Genomic DNA, 13,600 nt, shown 5'->3' on the forward strand with positions numbered 1-13,600 from the left:
GTGATGTCTGAAATAATCTCTTTCAAATCAGGTCCAAATAAAGTTTTACCTTTGAAAGGAATGTTAAGCAATTTTGTCTTGGATGACACATCCGCTGACCAAGACTTTAGCCAAAGCGCTCTGCGCGCCACGATAGCAAACCCTGAATTTTTCGCCGCTAATTTTGCTAATTGCAAAGCGGCATCTAAAATAAAAGAGTTAGCCAATTTAAGTGCGTGAACTCTGTCCATAACCTCCTCAAATGGAGTTTCTCTACTGAGCGACTTTTCTAGTTCCTCGAACCAGAACCACGCTGCCGTAGTGACAGGAACAATGCATGAAATTGGTTGTAGAAGGTAGCCTTGCTGTACAAAAATCTTTTTAAGCAAACCTTCCAATTTTTTATCCATAGGATCTTTGAAAGCACAACTATCTTCGATAGGAATAGTAGTGCGTTTGTTTAGAGTAGAAACTGCCCCCTCGACATTGGGGACTGTCTGCCATAAGTCCTTTCTGGGGTCGACCATAGGAAATAATTTCTTAAATATAGGGGGAGGAACAAAAAGGTATGCCGGGCTTTTCCCACTCTTTATTTACTATGTCCGCCACCCGCTTGGGTATAGGAAAAGCGTCGGGGGGCACCGGAACCTCTAGGAACCTGTCCATCTTGCATAATTTCTCTGGAATGACCAAATTGTCACAATCATCCAGAGTAGATAACACCTCCTTAAGCAGTACGCGGAGATGTTCTAATTTAAATTTAAATGTCACAACATCAGGTTCAGCTTGATGAGAAATTTTTCCTGAATCTGAAATTTCTCCCTCAGACAAAACCTCCCTCATGGCCCCTTCAAATTGGTGTGAGGGTATGACAGAACAATTATCATCAGCGTCCTCTTGCTCTTCAGTGTTTAAAACAGAGCAATCGCGCTTTCTCTGATAAGTAGGCATTTTGGATAAAAGATTTGCTATGGAGTTATCCATTACAGCCGTTAATTGTTGCATGGTAATAAGTATTGGCGCACTAGATGTACTAGGGGCCTCCTGCATGGGCAAAACTGGTGTAGACACAGTAGGAGATGATGTACTATCATGTTTACTCCCCTCATTTGAGGAATCATCTTGGGCAATATCATTATTTGTGGCAGTACTGTCCTTACTTTGTTTGGACGCTATGGCACAATTATCACATAAATTTAAATGGGGAGACACATTGGCTTTCATACATATAGAACATAGCTTATCTGAAGGTACAGACATGTTAAACAGGCTTAAACTTGTCAACAAAGCACAAAAAACGTTTTAAAATAAAACCGTTACTGTCACTTTAAATTTCAAACAGAAAACATTTTATTACTGAATATGTGAAAAAGTATGAAGGAATTGTTCAAAAATTACCAAAATTTCTCCAGTGTCTTAAAGCCTTAAAAGTATTGCACACCAAATTTCAGAGCTTTAATCCTTAAAATAACGGAACCGGAGCCGTTTTTCAATTTAACACCTATACAGTCCCAGATATAGTCTTTGCTAAGACCCAACCAAGCCCTGAGGGGAATACGATACCAAATGACGCCTTCTAAAAGCTTTTTCAGAGATTCTTAGATCCTCACACATGCATCTGCATGCCCTGCTCTCAAAAAACAACTGCGCATTAATGGCGCGAAAATGAGGCTCAGTCTATGACTAGAAAGGCCCCCTGACTGAAAAAAGGTGTCCAATACAGTGCCTGCCGTTTTATAAACGTTCCCCAAGATTATAAATGCCAATTATTAGCCTAAATCTGAATAATATGCACAAATAAAGCAATCGATTTAGCCCATAAAAATGTCAACCAGTTTTTTAGCCCATAATAAGCCCTTTATTCTGTTTGTTTTTGACTAAGAAAATGGCTTACCGGTCCCCATGAGGGGAAATGACAGCCTTCCAGCATTACACAGTCTTGTTAGAAATATGGCAAGTCATACCTTAAGCAGAAAAGTCTGCTAACTGTTTCCCCCAACTGAAGTTACTTCATCTCAACAGTCCTATGTGGAAACAGCAACCGATTTTAGTTACTGTCTGCTAAAATCATCTTCCTCTTACAAACAGAAAATCTTCATCCTTTTCTGTTTCAGAGTAAATAGTACATACCAGCACTATTTTAAAATAACAAACACTTGATAGAAGAATAAAAACTACATTTAAACACCAAAAAACTCTTAACCATCTCCGTGGAGATGTTGCCTGTGCAACGGCAAAGAGAATGACTGGGGTGGGCGGAGCCTAGGAGGGATCATGTGACCAGCTTTGCTGGGACTCTTTGCCATTTCCTGTTGGGGAAGAGAATATCCCACAAGTAAGGATGACGCCGTGGACCGGACACACCAATGTTGGAGAAAAAATATATATATATATTTTATGAAGCACACAATATTTCTAAGAAAAACATTTTACATTTTCACATTCATGAATGTGGTCTCACCTGCTCTTCAAATGATATTACTCTTGGCTGGATTTTCTCCAGGGTGAAATGATAAATCTCCTTGGCGTTGCCGTCAGGCAGAGTAGGAAGGTGTGTGCAGAAGTCCGTCAGAAGCTGGCGTGAGATCACCAGGCTAACATTCTCATTGACCACTGGAAATGGGCATGCAGCTCATTAAATAGCAGAAACATGATTGCATAAAAACACAAATGCACAGCATACCTAAAAATGTTGTCTATTTTTAGCATTTAGGTAAATTATATTAAACAAGCAGGTTATAAAGACCCCAGCTTTTCTTCTCCAAGTAAACAAATTACAAAAAAAAAAAATATGTATAGAAACTAAAGGGACATTAAATACTTTGTGTGTAATTATGTTTAGTAAAAATCTTGCTTTCATTATTTATGTTACACGTTTCCTTTAATTTAATTTTGAAAATTGTGAGTATTCCAGTTCCTGTTAGAATTAAAGTCTTGAGTTTGCACTTCCACATCCTAAATAGACATTGTTAGTATATTTGTGTGGATCCTATATAGCTGTCCCCAATAGCCCCAAGCAGAGATGATTTAATAAAGAAAACCTAGCTTACAACATGGAAGTACCCATTGTACATATATTATTTTTCAATATATAAACAACTAATACAATTTTTTGTAAAATCTGCATATAATTCCCAGGCTAATCTCTGGTTTTAATATGTTATCCTAAATAGCATTGAACAGGCATGTAATGAGAAAGATGTAGCACGTTCTTATTAATCTTTAGGTTAAATATAATATATGAATGCATTCAATTTTTTTTTTTTATAATTAAGCATGTCCCAACTCTTGGTGCAGTCACCTTTCCTATCATCCGGAAAGTATCAGACAATATTGCACAAGAAACCCTTCTTAAAGTTACATGAAAGTTAAAAATAAGCTTTCATTATTCAGAAGATGCAGTCAGCAGAGCATGCAATTTTAAGACTTTTAAATTAACTTCTATGATCAAATTTATATTCTCTTAATATTCTTTGTTGAAAAGCACATGTACATATTGTCATCAGATGCAACGCACGGCTGGTGATTGGTGGCTACACGCATATGCATCTTGTCAGCTCTGGATTTATCTACAAAAGTCCTGTATACTTCATCAAGGATTTTTGTAGAAAAGTCAATAGAGAAACTTTTATAAAGGATTATAAATCAACCCACTAGTTAAAGCAATAAAAAGTGCTCTAACAGATAACAGCATTTTGTTTTTGCACTTGTATGTCCCTTAAAATGACAGTACGGTCAGTATTAAACATTCACGATTAGAAAGAACATGCAATTGTAACCAACTTTCCAATTTACTTCTATTATTAAATGTGCTTTGTTCTATTGATACCCTTTGTGTAAGAGTAGTCTCAGGAGCAGCAAATGCACTATTGGGAGCTAGCTGAACATATGGTAAGTAAATGACAAAAGGCACATATGTGCATTGCTGTTCCTAGGGGGTAAATGTATTGTCCCTGCAGTTGGACAGGTTTGCAAGTAATTAAATTGTCCACATGTTTGATGGCAGGGCAACATTTATTATTGCACAAGAGGATTCTTGTGAAATGCCGCCCCCAGCTCTGGCGCAATCCATTGCACTAGAGCAGAGCATGTCAATCACGCCAAACAAGCAAGTGTCAAAGCAACTGATCTTGACACTTCTGAGGTGGCAGAGAAGAAAAAAAGAATAGTTTTGAGCTTTCTAAATATGTGGAGCCTGCTCCATACAGACAAAAAAGTTGAAAACACAGTTTAATAAATGTACCCCTAAGCCTAGCCAGGTATGGTCTTCAACAAAAGGACACCAAAAATACAATGCAAATTTGATAATGCAATTACACTGAAAAGTTTACAATTGCATTCTCTATCTGAATCATGAAAGTTTCATTTTGACTTTACTTTATTGTTCCAGCAATTTAAAAGAAAAAAAAAAAAAAAGTATTAACATTTCTGTATATGGTCCATTACTTGTTAACAATAATTAGCAAAACCATTGATCTTTATAAACCTATTCCTCCTGTATTATTTTGTTTAGCCGGCTTCATGTGTCTCTATTTATCCTAGCCATGTTAGCAGCCATCAGGAATTTGGTGGCGCCTTACAAATAAATAATAATAAAAAAACTTACTTGCTTCCACAAACGCTTTCAGAGCTTCAAGCTGTTCTAGTCCCGGCAACTGTAATGCTTTTTCCAATATCTGTCTGTATCTTTAAAATAAAAAAAAATAAAAAAAATTACCACCAGCATTTTTAAAGGGGACACAAAAAGGAACTAATCAAACATGTAAAAGTAATGTTAAATTAACGAATAAAGGGTCATGAAAGTCCAAATAAATAAAAAAAATTCATGGATCAGACAGAATATGTCATTTTAAGAGACTTTTTAATGTACTTCTATTAGTAAATTTACTTTTGGTATCCTATTATTAAAGGGACATAAAAAACTAAATGTTTCTTTCATGATTCAGATAGAACATACAAATTTAGAAAACATTCCAATTTTCTTCTAGAACACTAGCTGGCAGCACCTTTCCTGTAGTGCTCTAGACATGTGCATGCTACCGATCTAGATATCCCTTAAACAAAGAATAACATAAGAACGATGCAAATTTGATAATAGAAATAAATTGGATTTTTTTTAAAAATTGTATTCAATATTTGAATCATAAAAGACCATTTTTAGGTTTCATGTCCCTTTAACCCCTTCGTGACCAGACCACTTTTCCATTTGTTGACCGTCTGGGACCAAGGCTATTTTTGCATTTCTGCAGTGTTTGTGTTTAGCTGTGATTTTCCTTTTACTCATTTACAGTACCCACACATATTATATACCGTTTTTCTCGCCATTAAATGGACTTTCTAAAGATACCATTATTTTCATCATATCTTATAATATACAATAAAAACAAATATAAAATATGAAAAAAAAACACTTTTTCTAACTTTGACCCCCAAAATCTGTTACACATCTACAACCACCAAAAAACACCCATGCTAAATAGTTTCTAAATTTTGTCCTGAGTTTAGAAATACCCAATGTTTACATGTGCTTTGTTTATTTTGCAAGTTATAGGGCAATAAGTACAAGTAGCACTTTGCTATTTCCAAATCATATTTTCCCCAAAATTAGCGATAGTTACATTGTTACACTGAGATCTGTCAGGAATCCCTGAATAACCCTTCACATGTATATTTTTTTTTCAGTAGACAACCCAAAGTATTGATCTAGGCCCATTTTGGTATATTTCATGCCACCATTTCACCGCCAAATGCAATAAAATAAAAAATGGTTGTAAATGCTTCTCTGGGATCCCCTTTGTTCAAAAATAGCAGACATATAAGGCTTTAGCATTGCTGTTTGGTAATTAGAAGGCCGCTAAATGCTGCTGCGCACCACACTTGTGTTATGCCCAGCAGTAGCTTGTAGGGAGCTTGTAGGGTTAATTTTAGCTTTAGTGTAGTAGACAGCCCAAAGTATTGATCTAGGCCCATTTTGGTATATTTCATGCCACCATTTCACCGCCAAATGCCATCAAATAAAAAATAAAAAAAGTGTTCACTTTTTCACAAACTTTAGGTTTCACACTGAAATTATTTACAAACAGCTTGTGCAATCATAGCACAAATGGTTGTAAATGCTTCTCTGGGATCCCGTTTGTTCAAAAATAGCAGACATATAAGGCTTTAGCATTGCTGTTTGGTAATTAGAAGGCCGCTAAATGCTGCTGCGCACCACACTTGTATTATGCCCAGCAGTAGCTTGTAGGGAGCTTGAAGGGTTAATTTTAGCTTTAGTGTAGAGATCAGACTCCCACCTGACACATCCCACCCCCTGATCCCTCCCAAACAGCTCTCTTCCCTCCCCCACCCCACAATTGTCCCCGCCATCTAAAGTACTGGCAGAAAGTCTGCCAGTATAAAAAAAAAAAAGTTTGTGTTTGTTTTTTTAAATTATATATTTTCTGCAGTGTAGGATCCCCCCTTACCACCCAACCTCCCTGACCCCCCCCCCCCCCCAATAGCTCTATAAACACTCCCCCCTCTCACTATTTGGTGCCATTTTGGGTACTGGCAGCTGTCTGCCAGTACTCACTTTTCAAAATAATTTGCCCATTACTTATATAAATTATGTTTTTTCTGTAGTGTAGCTGCCCCCCTCAATAACCCCCTCCCCGATCCCTTTTAAAACATAATTTACCCCCTACCAACACCTGCTCCCACCACCCACTAAACTGAGGACTGATCCGACACTGCTGGCCGGAAGTTAGCCAGCGATGGGCCGCCCACCTGCCTCCCTGCAGCTGCTCCCACCCACCAACGATCGGTACCATTGCTGGCCGATGCAGAGTGGCCCTCTGCATATGTGTGCCAAAAAAGGTATTGCAATGATGCCTCAATATCAAGGCATCACGACAATACCTTGAAAGCGTCTGGAAGTGATCAGGATCGTCTCCAGCCGCTTGAAACCCCTGAGGACGTACCAAGAACGTCCTTGGTCGTTAAGGGTATTTTCTGTAGGACGTTCCTGGCACGTCCTCGGTCGCGAAGGGGTTAAATTTACTCTTGGTATGTTAAAGAGCATACTTAGATAGGCTTAGGAGTAGCAAACCACTAATGGAGCTGATTGGTGGCTAGACACATATGCCTCCTAATTTGCTAGCTCTCAGTACTGCATTGCTTCTCTAGCACTGACGTTATGTAATTAACCATGTTGCAGAGTTTAGACACATAGTTATATGCAAACAATAGCACAATAATAAAATCATCTAACACAGATCTTTTTTTTTTTTTAACACACATACATACAAATATATATATATATATATATATATATATATATATATATATATATATATATATATATATATATATATATATATATATATATATATACATACACACACACTCTATATATATACACTGACATTTGTATTTGCTGATGCTTTTTGTTGTGCTCCATGGATTATTTTATATCATGTTCCTGAATAAAGACTTTGTTTTCTTTTAATTGACCGCTATCTGCACTTTCCTTTACTGTGTTTAATATATATATATATATATATATATATATATATATCTCAATTGTCATTGGCTCACATGTGTTCAGTCAGCAACCAGCAGAGCATTGCTGCTCCTTCAACAAAGGATACCAAGGGTATGAAGCACATTTGATAATAGTAGTAAACTGTAAAGTTGTTAAAAATTGTATGTTCTACCTAAATCATGAAAGAAAAAATTTGGGTTTCATGTCCCTTTAAACCCTTCACGCCCTTAGGACATTCTATACCATCTTTAAAGCACTGGGCGTTAAAGGAATAGTAAACACCAAAAATGTTATTGTTTAAAAAGATAGATAATCTCTTTATTTACCAGTCTCCAGTTTTGCATAACCAACACTGTTATAAAAATATACTTTTTACCTCTGTAATTACCTTGTATCTAAGCTTCTGCTGACTGCCTCCTTATCTCAGATCTTTTGACAGACTTGCATTTCAGGCAAGTAAGGTTGACTTAAATAATTTCACGTTTGTGAGCACAATGTTATCTATATGAAACACATGAACTAACACCATCTAGCTGTGAAAATGCATTCAGATAAGAGGCGGCCTTCAAGGGCTTAGAAATTAGCATATGAGCCTACCTAGGTTTAGCTTTCAACTAAGAAAAAAGAGAGAACAAGGATAATTTGATGATAAAAGTAAATTAGAAAGTGGTTTAAAATGACATGCCCTATCTGAATCATGAAAGTTTAATTTGGACTTTACTGTCCCTTTAATGTCCTTAGGATGGCATGGTAGGTCCTACCTTTTTTGGTGTCCTGCAGCCTCCAACTTTTCGGAAATGGCAAATCGGACTGGGGGAGGTTCCTAGCATCGTAGGCAGTCCCCTATTATCCCAGCCTTGAAATCACGTTATTGCATCAACGAGCACATTATTTAATTTTTCAAGCAAGAGCTTACATCAGAACTTAGTTTCAATGTCAAAACACTTGCCCCAGGCATGTAGGGGTTAAATGTACAGTAAAAAATGAAGCTGTCATGATTCTGAAAGAGCATACAATTTTAAAGAATTTTCCTCTTTACCTTTATGATCTAATTTGCTTGTTCTCTTGCACTACTGAGAGCTAGCTGCTGATTGGTGGCTGCACATTTATGCCTCTTGTCACTGGCTCACATTATGTGTTCAGCTAACTCCCAGAAGAGCACTGCTGCGCCTTCAAAATATATTAAGTGAATAAAGCAAATTCGATAATAGAAGTAAATTATAAAGTTGTTTAAAATTGTATGCTCCATCTGAATCATTAAAATTTAATTTTTACTTTAAGATTTTTTTTTTCTGCAGTACAGAAAGAAACATGCAAAATATCATGTCAGTTTTGTGTGGTAGGCATCAGATAAGAGCATTTAAAGGGACACTGAACCAAAATTTTATCTTTCATGATTCAGATAGAGCATGCAATGTTAAGCAACTTTCTAATTTACTCCTATTATTTTTTTTTTCATTCTCTTCCTATCTTTATTTGAAAAGCAAGAATGTAAGCTTAGAAGCCGGCCCATTTTTGGTTCACAACCTGGGTTGTGCTCGCCGATTGGTGGCTAAATGCTGTCCAGGGTACTGAACGTAAATAATAACAATGCCAATTGTAATAAACACTAACCAAAGTGTGTTTCATTACAACCTGAGACAACAAAATATATTTTATTTTCAAATTGTAGCTATTCATTAGCAATGCAGACTTGTCAATTAATGCAGAAATTTAGTTTTAGTTTTGTGTGTGCAAAGAAAATTGTGCTCAGAAAAAAAAAATTGTTTAAGAACTGAATTTCACATGAGGATGATCCTTCACAATTACAGTGTTTTATTAAATATTATATGCGTGTGTTTTACTTATATAAAAGAGATAAATACATTTGATATATAAAATTTAGCACACATATCAATTCATAGCGTATATAAAAACAATATCCTTTTGCAGATCGCCACACATGTCATTATGTTCTACGTGAACCCTAACGTAAACATAAATATGCTATATCTTCACTCACTTTCCAGCTAGGTCTTTGTGGGATCCGCTTGAGTTCATCAACTGTGACAGGTCCTGTCTTACTGAGGCCGCCATGATGCCGCTGTGCACACCTCCTCTGTTTCGTCAGGCCTATCATCCTAAGTCCTCGCCCACTTCCGGAAAATACCTTACAGGAAACACTTTCTTAGTTTTAGTGTAAACAGGAACATCAAACATGAAAGGGTAACACTGGTGCTACCATAGAGACGATCGTGCCACCTTTTTGAAGTGTTGCTTTTTGAGAAATACCCCCTGCAGGACATTTTTAAGAACTACAATATTTGTTAATATGGTCACACGCGTAATTCGTCCAATTTTGGTTTGTACTCCCTGGTAAATACAACATACAGGAGCTATGCTTTGAAACATGTTAATGTCGATTTATGCACGGATTCTATTCATCGACAATTCAGTGCTGAACTGTATAAAATCTGTATACAAAAGGGATGTTTTAAATACATTTCAATCATATTTTCAAAGTTTGTAAAGCTTTGGTATTGCAGGGGAGATCAGCGTGATACATCTCTTTACAAGTCTAGTGGAAATCATGTTCATGGTATTTTTTTGCTGTGCTTATAACAACAGGCTGGTGGTATAAAGTGAAATGTTAGACTCAATAAAGGGACACTGAACCCAATTTTTTTCTTTCATGATTCAGATAGAGCATTATCAAATTATCTTCATTCTCTTGGTATCTTTATTTGGAAAGCAAGAATGTAAATTTAGAAGCCGGACCATTTCTGGTGAACAACCTGGGTTGTTCTTGCTGATTGGTGGATAAATTCACCCACCAATAAACAAGTGCTGTCCAGGGTCTGAACCAAAAATTGTCTGGCTCCTTAGCTTAGAAGCCTTCTTTTTTTCAAATAAAGTTAGCAAGAAAACAAAGAAAATTTGATAATAGGAGTAAGTTAGATAATAAGTTTAATAAGAATCCAAGAAACAACCAACAAGAGAGAGCATAGTGAAGTTACCGCTTCTGCAGGGACCTACAGAGATTATAAAGGCTCAGTACGGAAGACCTGGTGCAAAAGTCCCGACATAGTCCTTCACTGGAGGATCAATAGCACTCTCTATAGTAGCCAGAACTAAGAGAAGGACCCCAGTTGAAGCATTAGAAACAACAGAGGTTTAAATTGGACATTGCAACTTACAGTTGTGGCGTGAAGAGCCACCATCTTGGTGCGCACTGAGCTCACTCGCCCATAGAGGAGGCCCACCAAAGTTCATTGGCTGAGAGCGAGATTGCAGTATAGAGTAACTGTCAGGGGGAATATCCCGGGCAGCATATTCAAGCCTAGCTACAGTGAACATAGGAACCTCAGAGCAGATGGAGGATAGCCATAAACAGGACAGGCAAACGGTGAGCTCAGCATATTAGAGCTGCGTAACCAGCAAGCTGACAGACACCGGAGACCAAAGTCAGTATTGAGCTCATGAAAGGAGCAGGAATCGGTGAGTGTGAGTAACAAAACACTAATAACCATTTTACACCAGCCACTGTGATATCTCCTACAACACTGTCTGGGCATATAATATATATTCACAGCTTCTGCTTACTGTACTCTACAATACCTAGCATTGTCAGTATATGGCCGGGTTATAATACAATTTATTTAATAATTATTCTTTAAAACAAACCCCCAATAAAATGGATATACGAAACAATTAAAATCAATATTTTATTCCTAAATTCTTTATATTAGTTAAAGTTATAAACACATTGAATTATATTTATAGGAACCAGATTATGAATCAAACTATACAAGCTTAAACTGTTACAATATTCTATACAAAGATCATAAAAATATACCTTTACAAATTACCTTATTCACAATAATCTCCCAAATCAGAGTTGCATTAAACTATCACAATGAGATACCAAGGTATGGTTTGTTAATCTTCCAGACCAATATAATTAAGCTACTTAGCTCACAAATGATTCTATATAACTCTAATTAAAACACCAGAATATATATATATATATATATATATACACACTTAATGCAGACAGCCATCTTATATACCAATTTATCTGAGATTAAATCAATTCTTATTTATCTATAATAAGGTAAATCCTAAAATATATCTATATAGCTGCAATTTGACTATAGTCTTAGAATACCTTTGTCTAAAATAGTAAAAATATAGAACAGTCATATATCATCACATGAATCAAATTAAAATGTGTTCCAGCTTTTCCAAGTAGATTCAGGTCACTTCATATGAAGAAAGGTTTTGCAATCAGATCAAGAAATTAGTCCCAGGTTTTGCTTATAATAACTGTGTCCCCAAAAATGGCAGCAAAGATTTCAGTCAAAAGTTAGCAGACAAAAAGACCTCTCTTTCTTTCTCTCTCCTTGCATGAGGTTATATCATGTGATATACCCCCCTTTTCTTATTCTAATCATCAGTGATCTGAATTTGATAGGCCCTCAACGGAGTTGTCTTTCCATTGGCCCTTGGAGCTTGTCCCTCTAATTGGTTCAAATGGATTTGCATGTGTTCTAGTAGTCAATCCATTTGGCTGTTATACCATTTTTATCCCCTAGGGGGCAGCAGACAATCACAAATGCAGTCTCCATCAAATATTGCTGCAGTTCAATTATCTAACCTATAAAATGTTTATTTTATTTACTATAATTTTCAGTATTAATAAACTTATCTGGCCAACATATATGGTAATATATAATGCCATTTTCTCTGATTATTTTAATATGAAACATAAGTATATTTCTAGTAATCATATTAATAAGCAGCTCATTGTTAACCCTCCTTCTTTACAGAATCATAGCATTCAACGTCCTGGCATTGTATTGTATCTTAAATGAATACAGTATACAGGCAGTCCCCAGGTTACGTACAAGATAGGGACTTAAGGTTTGTTCTTAAGTTGAATTTGTATGTAAGTTGGAACAGGCACTTTTTTTAGGTGAAACTCTAGCCAAACATTTTGTTTTTGTTTTGGATAGCATAGGATAAAGTTTGTTTTGCTATCTGTGCCCCTGTTCAGAAAATTTCACATCACTTTCTGTCCTTGTGACAATTGGATTTTCAGTATTTTGGATTATCCTGGAAAGAAGGATTGTCGATAAAGCTCTATTTTCTCTGTATGTAAGTACGAGTTGTACTTAAGTCGGATGTCTTTAACCCGAGGACTGCCTGTATTTCACGTTTCTAATCATTTTGAATGCATGAAAAACCAAATGTAGGTCTGAAATGAAAGAAATAATCTTGTTAAAAATGTCAAACATTTTGGTCTCAACAGATGCCGAGAAGGCCTTTGATAGAGTCAATTGGGGCTTTCTCGGCTCTGTCCTACAACAGATGAATATTAGTGATACCTTCATCTCCAAAATTATTGCACTATACTCCAACCCTACCGCTAGAGTGAGGGTAAACGACATCCTATCTGAGCCTTTTTGTATCACTAATGGTACGAGACAGGGATGTCCCCTGTCCCCAATCCTGTTTGCGCTATCGATTGAAGCATTGGCACATAAAATTAGGCAGAATCCCCGGATCTCTGGCGTCAACATAGGTGATTCCGAACATAAATTGGTATTATATGCCGATGATATTCTGTTCATGCTGACCGACCCTGAGAATTCATTACCAGCGCTACTAGACGAATTTGAAAAATATGGTGAGTTCTCTTACTTTCACCTGAACGCATCCAAATCAGAAATTCTAAACGTTACCGCATCTAATGACACGATACTGAGAATAAAAGCTTCTAGCCCTCTCACTATTCAACCCCACAAAATGAAGTACTTAGGTATATATTTAACAGCAGACCCTAAAGACTTGTCCCTAGCTAACTACAAACCTCTACAAGACCAAATCGCAGCTGATCTATCCAGCTGGAGCAACAAACAGATTTCATGGCTGGGCAGAGTCCAAGTCATTAAGATGAACATCTTACTCCGAATATTGTACATTTTACAGACGCTACCTACTCCATTACCCAGACACTATGTCATAAATATTCAGAATATTATAGGACAATACATTTGGCAAAAACTCAGACCACGTATTCCAAAGAACACAATGTTCCTCCCCAGACTTAAGGGGGGA

At 36.6% G+C, this 13,600-nt stretch overlaps 1 protein-coding gene across 2 annotated transcripts in view; it reads right to left on the bottom strand.

Moving 5' to 3' along the window:
- COPS4 (COP9 signalosome subunit 4) overlaps positions 1–9,648 on the bottom strand; it is a 69,381-nt gene extending 59,733 nt beyond the window's left edge. For both annotated transcript variants that reach the window (XM_053703240.1, XM_053703239.1), the window contains exons 1-3: positions 9,504–9,648; positions 4,586–4,665; positions 2,441–2,592 (exon numbers count right to left, since the gene is read on the bottom strand). In XM_053703240.1, the coding sequence (XP_053559215.1) occupies positions 2,441–2,592; positions 4,586–4,665; positions 9,504–9,577 (306 nt within the window). In that variant the 5' untranslated portion in view covers positions 9,578–9,648. The remainder of the gene's footprint in view (positions 1–2,440; positions 2,593–4,585; positions 4,666–9,503) is intronic.
- Positions 9,649–13,600: the final 3,952 nt, after the last annotated feature.

The sequence above is a fragment of the Bombina bombina genome, chromosome 2 (assembly GCF_027579735.1).
Source record: "Bombina bombina isolate aBomBom1 chromosome 2, aBomBom1.pri, whole genome shotgun sequence".
NCBI lineage: Eukaryota > Metazoa > Chordata > Amphibia > Anura > Bombinatoridae > Bombina > Bombina bombina.